Source organism: Pelobates fuscus, chromosome 4 (assembly GCF_036172605.1).
Source record: "Pelobates fuscus isolate aPelFus1 chromosome 4, aPelFus1.pri, whole genome shotgun sequence".
Lineage (NCBI taxonomy): Eukaryota > Metazoa > Chordata > Amphibia > Anura > Pelobatidae > Pelobates > Pelobates fuscus.
The window spans coordinates 312,562,496-312,581,362 of NC_086320.1; the positions used below are offsets into that span (position 1 = coordinate 312,562,496).

General features: G+C 36.4%; 1 protein-coding gene across 7 annotated transcripts in view; it reads left to right on the forward strand.

Moving 5' to 3' along the window:
* SATB1 (SATB homeobox 1) overlaps window positions 1–18,867 on the forward strand; it is a 193,677-nt gene that overhangs the window by 86,951 nt on the left and 87,859 nt on the right. For 2 of the 7 annotated variants that reach the window (XM_063452304.1, XM_063452305.1), the window contains exons 1-5: window positions 4,115–5,801; window positions 8,785–9,020; window positions 12,554–12,730; window positions 13,522–13,648; window positions 14,519–14,642. In XM_063452304.1, coding sequence (XP_063308374.1) covers window positions 8,810–9,020; window positions 12,554–12,730; window positions 13,522–13,648; window positions 14,519–14,642 — 639 coding nt within the window. In that variant the 5' untranslated portion in view covers window positions 4,115–5,801; window positions 8,785–8,809. Of the gene's footprint in view, window positions 1–4,113; window positions 5,802–8,784; window positions 9,021–12,553; window positions 12,731–13,521; window positions 13,649–14,518; window positions 14,643–18,867 lie in introns of those variants that run through there. The other 5 variants (XM_063452306.1, XM_063452301.1, XM_063452302.1 and 2 more) reach the window with 5 other exon arrangements.

Below are 18,867 nucleotides of genomic sequence, written 5' to 3' on the forward strand. Positions count from 1 at the left end.
TGCTGTATGTGACTGTAGAGTGCAGGGACTGGATGCAGAGCACAGGACAAAGGTTTTCTGGGTCGGCCAATTCGAGACAACTTACCTTGTCTTTGTTTTTTTAAAGTTGCTTAAATATTTTTTTTATCATTCTTAGTTATTAGGGGTGCAGTGTTTGGATGAGATGGCTCAAGCAATATATTGCAAGGCCAAAACATGTCTTTTTAAATGTTTTTTTCTTCAATAATCAATTTAATCTTTGGAGTTTACTTTGTAAACCCAAAATGTTTTTTTCTTTTTCTTTAATGCTGTTGTATTCTTGTACCTCAATCTTGTGCAAAGAAAAAGAAGCCATATTAATATCATTATTAATTATCTAAAGTACATTTCAGTAAATGCAACATCCATATAATTAGCTACTGTAATTACTGTAAACACAACAAAGCTGAGTTCACCTTGCACACTATTAGAAATAATATAACTTGTCAGCAGCTATTTTTTTATGTGTAAGTATTATTTATTTTGCAAGACAGTGCGGCAGCATCGACTGGCATTTTTTTATATATAATGGGAAGGATTATCATTTGCTTATGAGAGCTGAAATATCATAGGTTATAGTAATTTAGCAACTAAAACTCGGCAGTAAAATGTAACCTTCCATACGTCCCTCTGGCTGCTCTGGTACAAAAAAAAGGCAAAATCCAACAATGAAAGGTGTAATGTTTAATTGTCAACATTGGAATTTTGGGGCTCACCTTAGCAACTTGGAAATTTCACCTCGGCTATTTGAATGTCACTAGCATTGGCCCCTAAATACACAAATACACCCCATACATTCATGGTGCCATGTGAGTTTTACTCAATGATTATTATAGTACACTGTTGATTTTTTTAAATCTGAGATCTACCTTTGATCACACCTGTCTTAGGTGTTAAGGTTGTGTTAGTGTTAGGATGGAAGTAATGAGAGTTACATAGATGGTTAAGCTACAGTTATGCACGTTAGTGGTAGAAGTTAAATTTAAAAGAGGGCTTTCAGGAGTTCGTTTTTATTTTTCTTCCATTATAAATTATGTGGACTACAACTACTATCATTAATCACAGTCAGCTGGATTGCTGAAATTTCAGTGCAAAGCTTAGTGGGGCAACAAAGGGTACAACGGAATTCCAAATCCGCACTTACTGTGGCTAAGTGCAGCTGACTACTGGAAACAAGGTACATGCTAAGACAACATGTGGCAAGTGCTGTCAACCTGAAGATTGATGTTGCCACCTGGCCGGTATTTGGCGACACAACCGGTATTTTAGGCTGTCTGGCCAATGCCGCTTTGCAAAAATACAGGCAATACAAATGCCGATATTTTCCACTACCTGGACTCTCAGACCTTGGTGAGAGAAAGGGAGTCAGAAGATCTACCTCTGTTCTACATGACTGGTACACACATTGCTATATATAGACACCAAAAAACAAAACATACACAGTATACATGCACAGACAAAAACACACATTCTCTACATAATGCTAGATGCACTGCCATACCATACACATTGTAAGTATATATTTTTTTTAGTGATTTAGGGAATAGACTTCTTCTTATTTCTTTTCCTCTCTTATGTCACCACCTGTGATGTTACGCAACATCATATAATGACATGTATATATAATTAATTATGGAAATTAGCAAGGCCATTATTTTTTTTTCCCAAGAAATGTGGCAATCCTACTGATGATATGTTTTCCTGCAGTCACACAGAATAGCAGTAATGCTAACACTTATGTGATGTGTATCAGAAAAAAAGTAAAAATAGTTAATCACCTTACAGTAGAACCGTTGCTGTCAGGGTTCAAGTCCTAGGGAAAAAAGTGTGGGAACTCTTTAAAAGAAAGCTCCAAGCACCATAACCACTAGAGATGACCTTAGTAGTTATGGTGCCATGTGTGCACTGGCGATGCCCGTGTTGTAAGAGAATTTAGGGATTAACTCATTGAGTGATTGCCACCAGCTGAGCATGTTTGGAGTCTCTCTTATGTCCACTTTTGTCAGAGATGTTCCTTATCTGAGTTAAGGCCTTCCTTGCATGTACAGTGCACATTCATGAATCCTTGTATTATGTGCAAATACTGGCATGTAAAAAACGTGCTGTGGGCCAGTTTCAGCTGTAAAATATATTACTCTCTAATTCTGGGCAAAATTTAAAAAAGCATAACTTCTGACACAAATGTTTTGTATTTATCAGATTACTTATTTTTTTTTTTAATACCCAGATAATACTGTACTAGCCCCCACCCACTCCTCCCTCCAACCACACACCTCCTTACCCCCATCAAACAAGTAATAGCTCCCCTCTCTTATAGTTCTGAAGAACAGGCTCAGCAGACTCAAGGATCACTGTTGTGCTCTGGGCTTAGGGTTTAGGCCGGGCGGAAGGAGTGTGTGGTGACCCTGTGAGGCTGCTCTGCAATTCTTTCTTGGAGGAGAGCACTGTGACCTGGGGCTCACCTCAGCGTTGCCGTGACTCCGCGTGATGTCACGGATCGTGCGTAACCGCGTACGCAAAGGGCAGAGGAGGTCAGGAGGAGGAGCAAGTAAGTCCAAGTTCTTCACTATGCAGCGATGCCGCTCGCATAGTGAAGGGTAGGATAGGGAGGCGTCCAGGGCAGCTGCAGTTTAAGACGGCCCTGGACCTGGAGGAGCAACGGGAACGGCGTTTCCTGCTGTGGAAAAAGTGCAGGAATGACGTTCCCACGCGTTCCTGCAGGACTCGAGCCCTGGTTGCTTTTCTGGAATTTACACTATTGAATAAAAGATTGAAAATCAAAGGTCTGTTTGGTGTAAAATTTATTTTTTCAAGGGACATGACAGTCAACCTAGCACAAGCACAGTCAAAAACACTGGAAGAGATTTATTACTGTTCTGTTCTAAAAAGTGGTCAAAACTACTAAAAGTGAAGCGATCACCTCGGAAACCTCTCCTTTTGCATCACTTTTCATAGCAAAACACTTTGATAAATGTCCCATTGTTTGATTTCTTCTCTATGTTTTCTCTTTGCTGACTGCCAGGTGCAAAGAACCAAGTGTATAGTAATGTTCGAAAGGGAGATAAGATGGATGGGCCCAGCTTCAGGATCAGAGTATGGATTTCTACCTTTATTTTTCACACCTCAGAAATACTATTTGGTAAATACATGGTATAAGTAAACATAATAAAAATCCTAAAAAATGTCACCTCCACTTAAAACTCCCCAATGACATCCTATGTCAAATTTTCATAATTGCAACTTTCCATTAAAAAAGCAAACTACTTAGGTTCTAGAAATGCCAACTAAATTCACATCTGAATCAAGGACCATTAATAACCCTGCTTTGAGAGGAATACTAATGCTGCCAGTTTTTTATTGAGAGACTTTTTAGAACTTTCTCATAATTCCATTCTTGTCAAACAGACCTAGCAGCCCAGCTCTCAGTCCCTGATCCTCGCCGCATTCTATCCTCCCAGGTGCACTAGTGACAATGTATCACTTCCCACAAGCTGGACACTTTGATATCCGGAGCTGGAGTTCAGTCCCTGGAACGGTTACCGTTTTCCTGCAAGCGTGCCAGCGACCTGAAAACGGGACCTGCTAACCCTGTACTCCCCGGAGGGTAATTTATCAGACACCTATTTCCCAGCCTTCCCTCCTCTTGCCCATCAAGGGTTAAGCTGCGAGTTGCCCTGGCAGTGGCTGTGTTACTCCTCCTCCTCCTGCCTGTGTGCTCCTGTGTGAGTGTGTGTGTCACTGTGTGAGCTCAGCCTGCCTCCCTGGCCATGCCTCTCCGCCGCCTCCATGCAGCCGCCCTTCCCCTCACACTGCTCCCAGTTATTCTGGCTATTGTGTATCATCTCCGCGCAGCCGCCTCACTCTAATCAAGAAGATTAGAGATTCTTGCGCGTCCGGAAATCCCAAAATCCCCCCCCCTCCTCACTACACCCCCTCATCCATCTCACCTCATTCTTCAACTCTCTACTGCATTTTCCCCTTAAACTCCAAAACTTATTTCATTTCCCCCTCTGCCCCCACAGTCTCTCTCCCTTTTATTGATTTATTTTAATATAATGTTGCTTTACCTATTCTCCCTTCTCTGTGATCCCTCTACTGATCCCATTATCCCAGCCTTGGCTGCTTGCTCTCCTCCCCCCCTCTCATCATGTCTCTCCTCCTCCTCCTCCTCTGTCTCTCTCCCAGGACGTCGGCTGATCCGGGGCCGCCAGGGAAGGGCTTGGGGGGCTGCAGGAAGGGAGCTGGAGCTCCGGCGGTGGCCTGGCTGGTGTTATTTTGTATTAAAATGAGGAGGAGGAAGAAGAAGCAGCAACATCAACAACCAGAGCAACAGCAGCAGCAGCAGCAGCACTTGCAGCAGAAGCAGCATCCCTAATAACCAGAGCAATAATAGAAGCCAGAGTGTAGGGAACGGCGGCAGCAGCAGGAGGAGGAGGAGTGATGAGTCAATACAACTAATAATTTAATGGGGACACACAAACGCAGAGAGAGAGAGAGACACAGAAGCAGCAGCAGCAAAGCAGCTCTGGACAAACAAACACACACACACTCAGCAGACACACTCTCTGCTACACAACCTCCCGAAACAGCAGCTACAACAACAACAAACCGGCCTGGAAAAACAATAGCAACAACAACAACAACAACATTATCTAAACAACCCAAACAAGAACTCCTCATTATCTGCGTGCCTATTGTTAAATAATGCATGAATTGAAGAGAGCAAAGCAGCCCAGAGCCAGGACAGAAGAGAAGACACATTTTTGCCTTCATTTTACCAAACTACTGAGCAGTTTCTTTTGATCTCTCCTCCTCCACTTCTCCCCCTCTTTTTTTTCTCTCTTTTGATATCACGAGGGGGAGTGAGCTTATCTTTCACTTTGCTGGCTTTTATTTATTTATTTATTTATTTTTCTGATCATTATTATTTTCCTCTTCACCACCCCTCCTTCCACCCCAAAAGGATACCTCCCATCTACTTGTACACGAAGAGAGGGAGAAAGCAGGTCACCCTCGCTCTTTATTTTTATTTATATTTATTTCTCTTCCCCCTAGAAACCTTACGATAAAAAGTAGGGATCTAAGAGCACCACTGTTGCTTATAATAATTTTTTATTTTACTTTTTTTTTTAGATCTATAGATTAATCTCTGTGATATTCTAGAAAGAAAGTTTGATGCTCTAAGTATCCATTGTCAGGGATTGTGCAGTTGGATCACTCTGACATCAACTATAGATATTTTTCTTCCCCTTTTTTTTAACCCCCTTTTAAATGTCCCCTTCACTGTGAAGAGAATTCCTAGTTGTCCCTGATGTCACCATGCTGTGGCTCTTCCTGATTGCGAGCTTCCAAGACACCTCACCAGCTGTCATACGCCTCTCCCTTTAAGAAGCATCTCATTTCGCCATTATTAGTACATTTGTATATATAATAATTTTAATTTATTTCTTTATATATCCGGTTTCCTCCTCAAAAAAACGTCAGCCCCCCCCCCCCCCCCTTTTTGTCCCCATTTTGCAGCTCTTTAATTGCACATTGTGTTAATGCTTGACGTTGATTTACTCCCTCCCCCCTCTTTGGGGAGAGCATATTAGGAAATATAGATACATTACAACAACAAAAAAAACTAAACATTTCAGGGTAATGTCATCAGGAGGACTGCCACTAAAAAGGATCTAACAAGGAGAGAAAAAAAAACCCCACGCATGAACTTCTCGTCCACAAACCCACTGCAAGGAAGCTGTGCTTTCTTTTTCAGTTATATGCTGTCACGTTTTGAAGTGGTGAGTTTCATTTATTGCAATTTTGTTTCTGTCAAACGGTGATGATCACAGTGTTGGACTGGGTAGAGAGTTTCTCTATTGGAGATGGCACTTTGCTCCTTTGTCTCTTTAAAAGGTCAAGGGAAATCCTGGCTGGGATTGTGGCAGTCACAGGGAGTGGAAGGTACACCAGCCTTCTAATATGGGGCTGCAACTTTACCACTTGGCTTCCTGTGCCTCTAGAGACTTCCTTGTCGCGCTTGCACACATGTGTTTTTGCTATTTGTTATTGTGACATCAGGGTCCAAAGAAGCGTGTTTTAAGCTGTGTTTTATTTTGTGATGATTACTTAGCACATTATGGTGTTCCATGATAACTTCTGTCTGTGGAACTGTAGCAAAATACCTTATAATATCATATTTCAGCAAACAGCCATGGCAGGTTAATGAACCAACAGTACATTCAGGATAATTTTTAAATTAATTGCTTTTTTATTATATGCATTTTTATTTTTATAGAGGTACTGTTTACAATTTTTTTTTATTTTATTTTTTTACCCTTTTGAGGATATGGTTGCATGCATGGAGATGTAATGGAATTCATTTCAACATTTGAACTTCCAGAATATTAATTTAATATGACTTAACATAAACAGTTTGGGGTTAAATAGTCCCCTGTCAGAGAAGAGCACATGGGTTAGTTACAGAACTCACTCACACACTCCTTTTGCTATTTATAGTCATTTAGAAAAATCAACCCATTTTTGTCTGCACTAAACAATATATATATATATATATATATATATATATATATATATTATATACATACATTATAGTGCTTATAATAATAAACATGTCCATCAGTTTAAACCCAGCAGTTTTCTGCTTTCTATATGTCTATTTGGGGGGGTTGGAGTGGGTTATCCAAAAAAGTGTTGACTAACTTTATACCTAGACCTAAATTTTTTTGGTCTAAGGCAAATCAAAAGCAATATCTTACTGTGTCTTAGTATTGTAAAAATCATCAGGGTTGCAAATCTATTTTTTTCATGGTTTAGTTAAGTGATGTAGAAAGGCTGCAGTATGTGATTAAATACTTTGCATGCCCATCCTGAGTGGGTTAAACAGACGTAAGCTCTCTGAATGACAGGGATAACAAGCTTTAACAGTGATACTATTGTGCTGTCAGTGTTGGGGACTGTATGTTGGTCAGTGTTCATCATAATTTGGAACTGAGGTTTTGGGAACCTTAGCCCAAGGCAGGATGTTTAAATAAGTAATTTAGGTGTACTGTGCACACTGGAGTTGGTTTTTAGTCTAATAATGTTTTAAAAGTCTACATTGCAGTATGTTCATAATGAATAGCTGTGTCATGTTTAATTATCCCATACAGTCCAAGCTGAAATTGGCAGTTTTAACCATTCATTTGTGCAGATTAAATATCTGATCGCTAAATATATATATTTGAGAGTCATTATTTTGTGCAGCAAGAGATTTTCAAAGTCAGTAGAATTAGGCTTTTTTTTTTTTACCATGCATACATCAACTGTTCCCAAAAGGTCAAAATAGTATAATTTCTAGTGCATAAAAGGTAAGGGCATTCTTAAGAGAGCAGCTGTAATTTATTTGATCTCTGGACCTTGTTTAAATAAATGTAATAAAATCATTTAAATGAAGCATATTCATTACACGAGGGCTGTAATAAAGTTGAAAGGTTAGCTTTTAAAACTTGGATTCTCACCATGCCTGGCAGAGAATTTGCTAAAAAAAAATATATATATATCTATACATACTTTTATCTAAAAGGATATCTTTTAAAATGATCAATATTTCATTTAGTCGTCTATGCTGAAGTCCTCAGGTATGTATCTAATAAACTGACGTTTTAATACGTTTGATTGCAATGGGGGCACGTAAAGACATGAGTGAGTTCTTTTTTTTTTTTATAAATCTGTGGTCTCTCATTTGCATTTTTTTAATGAAATAACACCCTTTGCTATGAAACGTTGATTGTGTGTTGAGATAGAACCGATTCCTCATTGAACTTCAGAAATGAGAGTGCTTTAAGCGTATTCATCCTATTTGACACTCTCACAAGTTTAAGGGCCCTCTCTGGCGAACTTTTGAGATTCTGCGGTTGGAAGAACATGCTTGTGTAATGTAATCTGGGTAGCATAATGCTCGCTCGTAATGGGATGTTAGTCACGTTTGTATTCATATTGAGTTGCATGAGCACAGAGTTTAAAAATATGTGCATTTCACAGAAGACAAAGCAGTTATTAAACATCACATAGCATACAGAAGACTCCTCGTATTTCCTCTGACTTCTTATATTATTTGAGTAATCACACAATACTTCTATGGCATTGTGGTTTTGGAAATGCATCTGCACACTTAATTTAGTAAGAAGTCTGTGTTGTGTTTTTTTTTGTGTTTTTTAAAATTATTTTTCTTCTTTTTTTTTGTTTGTTCTTTTTATTTCATTCCTGCGGTGATAATTTTCTTTTTTTAACAGTAATTTCCAGGCATAAATAGATGGGGGGGAACACCTGTTAATGAAGCGTAAAGGGTGCTGGGTGCGCAATCATAATAGAGAGAAGGGAAAAAACGTGCAATATTCCTTTTTGACTCTTTCTTATCTTTTTATTCTCATTGCAAGTATTAGAATTGGCAAATAACATTCATTGATTGAAATAGTTGCAGAACTTTTTGTTGGACTTATTCCTGGTTAATATCAGTTTTTAAAAGCAAAAATAAAAGCGGGAGAAGGGTTTTTTTATTTAAATTATTGCTGTAATTAAAATCTTTTTTTACCAACAAGACTTTTTTGGATTGCAACAATTGTCCAGTGCAGTCCTTTACATCCCATTTTGACCACATACGCATATTTTATACATATGTTTACACAAGTAAAATTGGTAATCATTTGCATTTGTGGTACAAAAAGATTAGGTCGCATCATAGATTTATAAATACTTGTGTTTTTTTTTTTATAATTGTGCCAGGTGATCCTTAGAGGCGGGACTGAGCATGGATCATTCGAACGAGACAACTCAGGGGATAGAACATTCAGAAATGTCTAACAATGTAAACGACCCAAAGGGTCCACCTGCTAAAATTGCCCGCCTTGAGCAGAATGGAAGTCCTATAGGAAGAGGGAGACTTGGAAGCACAGGAGGAAAAATGCAAGGGGTGCCACTTAGACACTCTGCACACATGATGAGAAGTAATATCAGAAAAGGTAACATTCTTCAAATACTTCATTACACATCCTCAAATTGCAGGTTGAATCAGCATCATCTGGACATTTTTGATTACCATTGCTTCCATCTGATGGCTGAGGTTTGGTATGTCTTCCGTGCAAATTCCAAAAAGAGATTTATTATATATATATTTTTTGAATATTTGACAATATACACAGAACTTGCTTGCAGGTGAATGGTTGTAAGCAGATCTTATCAAGCTGTAACGTGGAGTTTGGATTTATTAAACTAATTCAATCATTTTTGATACATTTTTGTAGCACTGCGTTTGCAAAAAGGTTTTTTTTTTCTCTTTAAATATTGCATTTTGGCATACTTGGATGCTTTGGTAATATTCGTGTTAAAACAGGATCTGTCCATAAACTTTTTTTTTTTTTTTTTTGCTTAAACTCATCATTATCATAAATTGACCAAATACAAGAAAAATAATAGTAACAAAATGTCGTACCCCCCTTTCCGCCATCTATTTTTCTTTTCAATCATCTACATGGTTAGTTTAAAAAATACATATTTTTTTCCACATTCCCCCCCACCCATTGGAATGCAGTGAACATTTTTGAGACAGCTGATAATTTCAAGAAGACAGTTGAAGGCAGTGGAATTTCATTGTATTCGATGTGTAACATTTATCATACAATCATTCATTTTGCATTCAGTTTGGCGAAAACAATGCATATATTGATCCTCAAATGAACAGACACAGCAGTTGGTATTGTTAGATCTTTATCTATTAAAATGGAAAAACAGCGCTTCAGCAAATTCTTTGGCCTCTCTTCATGATTACCCTATTTATTGATTGTTTGCCAAGAATGTATGCATCTTAAGAAAGCCAGGGTAGAAGCATTAAAAATATAATTTATTATGGCTTTTCAAACTGAGTGCATTAATATTGTACTGAGAAGCTGAAGCAATGCTATATGAAAGGACTTTCTGACGCCTGTGAACGTATAAGTTCTATAAATTCCTAAATAGGAGATTTCAGCTGTCTGTGGTATTATGTGATATTTGCACAGCAAACTTCAATGCCAGGCCAGTTTTAGACAAGGATTCTACAGACTTTTCTGCTTCTTATGGTACATGTGTTGTGTACATAGACTCATAAACGACCAGAGCAAGTCGAACAGTACTTTCACGTTGGGATCATGATGTATTTTTAGCACTAACCAATGCTATCCACCCCTCTAATGCAGGACAGTTATAAAGTTGCTGCACTGAGATCTAAGGCCAAGTTTTAGGTCAGGGGAGATCAGCAATCTGAGAATGTTGCTATATAATGCTAATCACTGTAGTAGGACACTTGCCACTCTTCTGCTGATGAAATGCGGTCATAGTTTTTTTGGCATTTGATCCTTTCCTCACATTACCTCTTGTAAGTATTGACATGGAAATGAGATGAGCTCATGGCAAACGGCTTACCTTTGTACGTAGAATTGTCTCACTGAAATGCTTTACTCGGTAAGAAAGTGTACATAGAATACATAACGTTGTATGAACGTGGGTGAGAAAATAGCTTTGTGTTAGATACCGTATTTAATATTGGTTTCCTTATAAAGTTTGTTTACTGTAGACATTCAGTAGTAGAGTTCCAGGCACTATAAAGCACAACTCTAATTAACCAAACAAATAACTGTCTTAAGGTGACCAGCTCTGGACTGGATTCTCCTCATACAATTTAAAAGCAGTCATTTAGCCCCTCTTCTTTTTGAAATCCTGTGTGTGTGTGTGTGTATGTATATACTGTATAATAATATAATTTTTTAAGATACATAAAGAATTTTTAAAAAAGCTTAAAATTAACCATTTGCTTAAGTTTTGCAAGTGTTGTTAATATGCTGATCAAGGATAGATTGCTACTTCTAGGAGACATTTTTTTTTTTTCTGACTACAAACCCCACCACAGGCTGCCTGAGCAGCGTCCATATCTAGATTAAAGGTTCTAGTGTGGTTGAGCAGAAGAATTTATAATTAGTATGATTTATTTTTCTACTGTATCTCAGTGGCATTATCTTTTTTTGTGAAAATGTAGTTTTCTGTTCAAACACCTAGCATTGATCAGATCTCCTAAAAGCATTACGGCTGCAATGAATGATCAGAATACTCAGACATTTAGGTTAGTAAGGCAGTTTGTTCATTGGAGGTCCTTGTTTCTCTCTTGAGAAAAATCAGACCTGTTTGTGGTTTGTTTAAATGGCAGTGATTCCCACACCAGTCTCGTGCATCCTCTTACTGTCCAGGTGCTGTCAGAATCCCAACATCAACAGAATTGGGCTTCCTCTCAGTTTTAAAGTGTTGGGTGTTTAAATAGCTCTGCTTTAGAGAAAAACCATTAATGTACCTGAACATTCTTATCCCTGGATGTGTAAGCTCTGCTAAAAGACCGGAAGAATTGCCTTATTTTTATTACTTAAAATACACATTTTTGTATTCCTATTTTATTGATATCATTTATTCTAAAGTTGCTTGTCTTTTTTTATATATATGTATTTTTTTAAAATAATTTCCCGCCGTAACATGTCAGTATTCTAAACTTGTGAGGGCCAACGTAACCTCAATGCCTTTCTTTTCTCACTCTCATTTGTCACTGAATGGGTTAAGCATCCATTCAGCTCTCACACTTGTGAGGTATCGGTGAGTTCAGTAGAGTGCTCACCAGAATGGTCCAATGTTGTGTGCCCTATAAAATGAAACCCTCTTGTCGCTCTTTGAAAGGTGTTCATGTTTTCTCACCAGATGTGGTGAGATGAACAAAAACCTAGCGTTTGTTTAAACATAGAAATTTATATTTTATTCAGTTACTTTGATTTTGTCCTTTTTTTTTTTCCTTGGTGGTGGTGGGGAGGGGGGTAGGTGGGGGGGGGGGGGGCGGGGGGTCGTTATAAATTCTTGGTTGTGTGTTTTTTGCTTTTTTGGGAGGGGTGGGTTACTTTGCTTTTATGTATTTTTTTTTATTTTTATTTTTTTTTTGCAATGATTTCTAAGCATTATTTAGTGATTCCAAATAAATGATCATTTGGCTACGGGGAGTGCCTTGCCTTTAAGCTGGTTCCATTGGACTACTGCGGTGTGCACCATTGCCAGTCATCAGAGATTTCTTTTAATTTATTTATGTTTGATCATGGAACTTTATTTGTCTTTTTTTTTTTTTGGCTCTGCCCATGAAGTTTTGCTAAATATGTTAAAACAACGTTCATTAGATCACCTAAGTAATCTTATTTATTTTCCCTCGACTGCGAAAACCTTGTTACATTGTACTTTGAACACACTAGAAAGGGCAGTGGCAAGCTAGTTACTGCTATCGTATCACCTCCTTCCTTTAGATCTCTCTAGCGTTTACTATTTTTGTAACTATAGCAAAAGGCTGTGTAGCCAGGTAGTCTTCTGTACTGCAGTTTCTGAGAGTATAATACGTATATTATTAACATGCACGATTTGACGTTTTGTGTTTTCTTTTCTACTTGTTGTGTAGTTGTAATACAAATGATTATTTTTTTTTTCTTCTTCATGTACATAGGGAACATGCTTCCAGTTTTCTGTGTCGTGGAACATTATGAAAATTTCATTGAGTACGACTGCAAAGAGGAACATGCAGAATTTGTATTGGTTAGGAAAGACATGCTGTTTAACCAGTTGATAGAAATGGCTCTACTATCGCTTGGATACTCTCACAGCGCAGCTGCTCAGGCCAAAGGTACTTATTTTATAAAAACACTTTACCGAATTCTCTCTGAATGGATGTTTTTGCAAAGTGTTGTAATTTGAACGTTGCTTTTGCCGATCTCTTGTTTAGTTAAAAGAAAAAGAGTTTTCACTTTTTGACTGTTTTGATTAGCAAATTGTAAGTAATGCTTCTAGTTGTAGAGAAGGTAGAATGTTATCACCGAATCATTAGCATGCCTATTGACCTTAATAATATGCTCCACTGAGGATCCTGTAAGAAATCTGAGCATGTCTGAGCAGATGGAACATTGAGAGTCAATTTGCATTTATGCCTGAATACCTCCGTGCTTTTCTCTTCAATTTTATTTTCTCGTTTTTTTTATTTATTTTTTTTATATCATTATTATTTAAACAATGCAGTTTCACAAATTTAGTCTCAGATTTTTTTTGATATATTTATATATATATATTTATTTTTTTAGTTACCTGAAATAAAATGTCATGTATGACATAAAATTATATATATATATATATATATATATATATATATATATATATATATATATATGCAAAATAATGTTTTGTGTAACAGATTTTGAAAAGAACTGGTAAATGTAATACTTTTCCTTCTTGTTTTTTTTATTTTCTTGTAGTGAGAATTTTACTCTCTGTCCTTACCAATATACAGTTTGTCTTATTTATATTGCCAGATATTCAGTGTTTTACACTTCTGAAAAAAATGTGATATTTGCACAATTGAAAAGTGTATGCGTAGTTTTTTTTTTTTTTCCTGATGAGCCATACTATTTCCTTATGACACAGGACTAATCCAGGTCGGAAAGTGGAATCCGGTTCCTCTCTCCTGTGTAACAGATGCTCCCGATGCTACTGTAGCAGACATGCTTCAAGATGTGTTTCATGTGGTCACACTGAAAATACAGCTTCACAGGTGAGTCATAACTTGACACAAAATTACTTTGTTGCTTATCAGCAAGCAGACATGCTTCCTTCCCACTTTGCAGTGTTTCATCCTTCATGCCAGATGGGTGAGGAAGGAATCATGCCTTTCATTCTTCTGGTATTGTGAAGGTTAAAATAATATGTAGTGATGTCTCTGTCATAAGAATGAAACTTGGAAAAAAAAAAAAAAATTAAGAAACATTTTATTTTTTTACCCTAATATGCATTTCCTTTTAGATTTTTTTTTTTTTATTACAGTCTTGCTATAAATTAGTTATATTTAGCCAATTAATTGAATGCATGCATTACAAATGGGTATTTTACATAAAATGTACTTAACAGAAAAATATTTTTGCATATCCTGTACCATGCCATCTGGGTACATTCTGCAAAAGAATGACTTCACCATTCTTAATGTAATCCAGGATGTTAAATTATTTTTTTTTCCCCCTTTCTTTTAATTGTTTTTGTAGTGCTGGTTACAGAAGAGATGAGCAGGGACATACATGATTTTAAAAACAAAAATAATAAAAAAAAACAACAAAAAAAATTAAGCCCGTTTCTCGAGATAAGTTGTGAGAAAGAATTGCACCTTAAATTGTTTTACCAAGCGCATCAGAGCAGGAAGGTAGAAGTAACATGAAAAAATAGTCACCACATGCAGCTGATGTATAATTCATGCATCAATACAGCAGATGTGTTGTATAAAGTAATTAACTAATCGGAACAATCAGGAGACCGAGAGCAATCTCCAGATGCATCTGCTTGATGCGCAAAATGAAATCTGTCTGTCTTAAAGGAATGTTCTGCAGCAGGATGCAATCTTGTAATAATCCCTTCTCTAATCTGTCTCTAATAGTTGCCCTAAACTAGAAGACTTGCCTCCTGAACAGTGGTCCCACATAACAGTACGCAATGCCCTGAAGGACTTACTGAAAGATATGAACCAGAGTTCCTTGGCTAAGGAGTGCCCCCTGTCACAGGTACCATGTTTGTAACAGAATTGCAAAACCTCTTTTGATTGCCAGTGGTGTGCATGGCACATTTCTATAAAATCCTTTGTACACCTACGTGGCACACTGGTGACTAATCCATTGTTAAGCAGTTTAGACATTGTCATGAATGACCTCAGTAAGCTGCTATGGATGTTTGGCACCTCTAGGAACTGTAGCCACTAGTGTGCAACATTATATAACAAGTAGTGTTTTCTCAAGCCTGCATTTGTATCTGCTATCATTCAACAAACTTGAGACACATTAGCCATCATAGTACTTCTATTTATTTATTTATTTATTTTTGTCCGGAATTGTAGAAAACCACTTTTTATTTTTTTTTATTTTCTTTAATATATTTTTTTGGGGCAGCCGCGTAAGTACAAAATCCTACACCCAAGAAATGAATTATGCATGCAGTAAAAAGGTGAGAAAAAGATTCCTCGTGGGACTCAGAATAATTACAAGCAACACAATTAGAATCCTGTCATATAATCTAATTAAAATATTCTAGTAATAAAATTAAACCTTTGAAATCTGGTCTTTAAATACTGATCCTGTATAACTGGGTTGAGGTTTTGTAAGGCTTATATTTACTGCAAGAGGATGTCATGATTTTTGTCATGATTGAAGCATTTTGCTATATTTTTGTGATTTTAGTGATTCTCGTGATTTTGTTAAATTAATTTATCTTAAATTATTTTGATAAATCAGATGTATCTTGTTTTCCCTGGCTCCAAATTAAATTTTGTCATGGAAGCGTGTTGAAAAATGATCAATGACATTAATCTGCAAAGCAGTCTATATTATGGTGGCAGACAGAATTGCATCAAATAGCCAGATATAGGAATCCATAACGCATTTGGGCTGGTAATGTTTATTTTTTGTTTGTCCCAGGATTGTATTTTAATGACGTTTTTAAATGCAAACTACGTGCCACATGCTCAGTTACTGCATGAGTTATGTTGTGAGAATTATCACAACCATCTTAGCATAATTTCCTCCCCAACAAAAAGAGTGCTGGGCATTTAAAATTACTTAATTTCCTTTACTTTTGTCTCCAGTAACATGTTGCAAGTGACAAATAACTTGCTTGTCCTTTACATTTTTGCATGACTATGTTTCACTTTTTTTCTTTGTCTCATGGCTCGTGTTCAATAATTGTTGGACTGTAATGAATTAAAATTGTATTCTGTGTAAACCATTCCAGCAGTGTGTTTACAGAGATGCCACGTTTGTACATAATGCACAAATTTGTAGGAGTTTGTTGTTTCTGCTTGTGGGTAATACAGATAGAATTCCCTCACCTATTTTTTTTTTTAATTTTTATCATTATTAAAAGCAGTTAACCCCTTCACAACCAGCCATTGTATACCCAGGTGGTAGAACACACTCGGGAATTGAGTAGGATGTACTAATGGGGAAAAAAAACATTTGCTTATTCCATGATTCCATATATTCCCCATGCTGCACTTATCAGCATCTAATATTGGAAGAGGGCTTAATCATTAACCAGTGAGTTATTGTTATTATTATTTTAAAAATATATAATTTTGACAATAATTTGTAATTAAGATTTGTTTGTCGTGCTGGCATTAAAAATGAAATAAAATAAAAATATATATATATATTTTTTGCTCCGAGCTTAGTTATTTAGTACTCACTAAGACAAAAAAAAAGTCTCATTAGAGATTTTGTCTTTTTTGTCTAAAAGCAGCAGTTTGAATTGTTAGTGTAGGACTCCTACACTGCTGTGATGTGGCAGGTTAGCTTGCACCTTAATGGCCATTGTAGTGGTACAAAAACCCTCCAGTTCTTAAATGCGCAGAGGGATTTGGGACAGTGTGCAGGTAACTACAAGTTTTGCGTTTAGGGTAATAGGAGTTTGTTCAATAAACATAGTAACAAATATTGGAGGACAGACTTGAAATTTTCTAGGCCAGACAGCAGAATCTGAGCAATTTTACAGCCTGCTGCTTAGATTTTTGTTTTTGTCTTTCCTCGCATATTTTTGTTTGTATTTTTCTTAAGTCCACACTTAATTCACTGCAATTCACAATAGGTAAAAAACTACAAGGTAAGACGTTTAAACCATATCAAGGAAAAGCTACGGCACACTTGCCGTAAAATTGAACACAAGAAGAGTTTAATAAATATATTTTTAGTTTTTTCATTGTTTTGTAACACAATGGCAATATAGTAAGGGTAACATGCAGTTTACTTAAGGGAAACATATTTTCTGTAGTCAAGATAAGGTTGATATTGTAGGGTTCTCTTATCATCTGTATGTGTATAATGTGCACAGAACTGATAGTAATGTGGTGTCAAAGTACAGATAAGCGTTGTAGCCAACAAGGAGGAAGCAGTCTATGTACATCTGTTCTTGTCTTTCAATTGCCCGCTGGAATTTACAAATTATATTTACATTGTGCATGTTACCATCCTGAACAATTTAAAAATGATTGTCTACAAGTGTGTTTTAATCCCATTTCTCAGTTCATGACCCTTCTGTTGCAACAGAGGTGCCGCCCAGTAACCAGGCAAAATGACTAAACATAAATGCATCCTTAAATGACTTTAAAAGCAAACATTTTTAATTTGCGCTCTACCATTGACACAACATAATCACGTCTAAAATGTCAAGTAAAAAAACATTTCCCAGAACTTTTATTTCACTCTAACGGTAATATTTAAAACAAAATATAAATCAACAGATAAACATCTAAGAAGCCCCCACCCCACCTCATTGCATCCACACTTTAGTATATCATCACCTTCTCTATTTAATCACATGACTTGTGCCCACAATTAAAATGGCCCTGCTAAAAAATATTAAGGGCAACATTTGACATGATTACAATTGTTGTTGTGAAGGGATTCATAATAGACAATTATTAGAAAAATAAGCCCCTAATTAAATGTCTCATGATTCAAGAATATTAAGAAAGTTGAAACTTGTTTTCATCCCAAATTAAAATTTCTTTGTGTATTTCTGATCATGAGTGCGGTGACTATTAAAGCGTTCATAATCATTTACTTTTATAATCCGACGCAGTTTGCAACTAAGTGCCCTACTAAAAACCCACGCAAACATGCTCCTATTTATAGCTACATCATAGCTACCTTCTCCATGAATGGATTTTTTTTTTATTAATTTTTTTTTTATTGTAAAGGTAGTTGGGCATAATTCAGGAATGGTTTTTGAAATGTCAGTGAAAATAGTAAAAATACATTTCAGTTTTATTATGGCAACAAATGTGAGCTATTGTGATAGATTGGTGTGTTACTTTCTGAATAACATGCTCACAATAAAAGTTTTATTTTCTGTCTGGCTTGTCTGAATATAGTCGTATCGCTTCTCATTCTAGATATTGTTGCAAGTAGGCACCAAAAATGTCCCCCGGCATTAGAACCGCAGCATGCACTTGCACTCCTTTTAAGATGAAGAGATGATTAGTGCTACATCTGTGCTGAATGACCCATTGTCTCTATCTATTCATATAGTAATCTATACATTCACTAGACAATACATTAGTATCCAATTTCATTTAACTGGAAACCTTTAATGGAAGGAAAATTACAGTACATTCTATAAAAGAATAGGTCAGTGGAACATTGCATCTTTTCAGGTTATGACACTTGCAGCTAAGTTCAGTGCAGACTTTCCATCATTTGTTAATTGAAATACTAATGAGAATAAAAATAAACCGTTAACAACGTTCAAAGTCCTTTTTTTTATTTGTTTCTTTTCCATGCTTTTGTAATTTTAATTACAATAATTGCATTGCTCCCCTGCATATTTGTACTTTAGAATCCAGACACCTAGAGCAATACCGAACGAATTACAAGTATCTATATTGTTGAAATATATGTGGACATAACTATATTATTCCCAGATGATACTGCCTTAAAATCGAAGCTCAGCTTTATACTTTTACAGCGCCCCTCGATTTAATAAGATTTCCAATTGATTCAATACTTTCCAAATGATTTACATGCACAGCTCATTATTAAAGTCTATGGGAATTTTTGCAGCTAAATAATTTGGAAAGTTTGCATTGAATAATTTTGGTATTAAATCAAGATTGATGTTAGATGTCCCATAAGAAGCTTTCTGATAATTCGTACAACCTTAAAATTAAAATTTGGGAGTACTAATATTCCCCATGTAGTTCAAATGTTACAATAAGTACTTGCTGTAATACTCCTTATTATC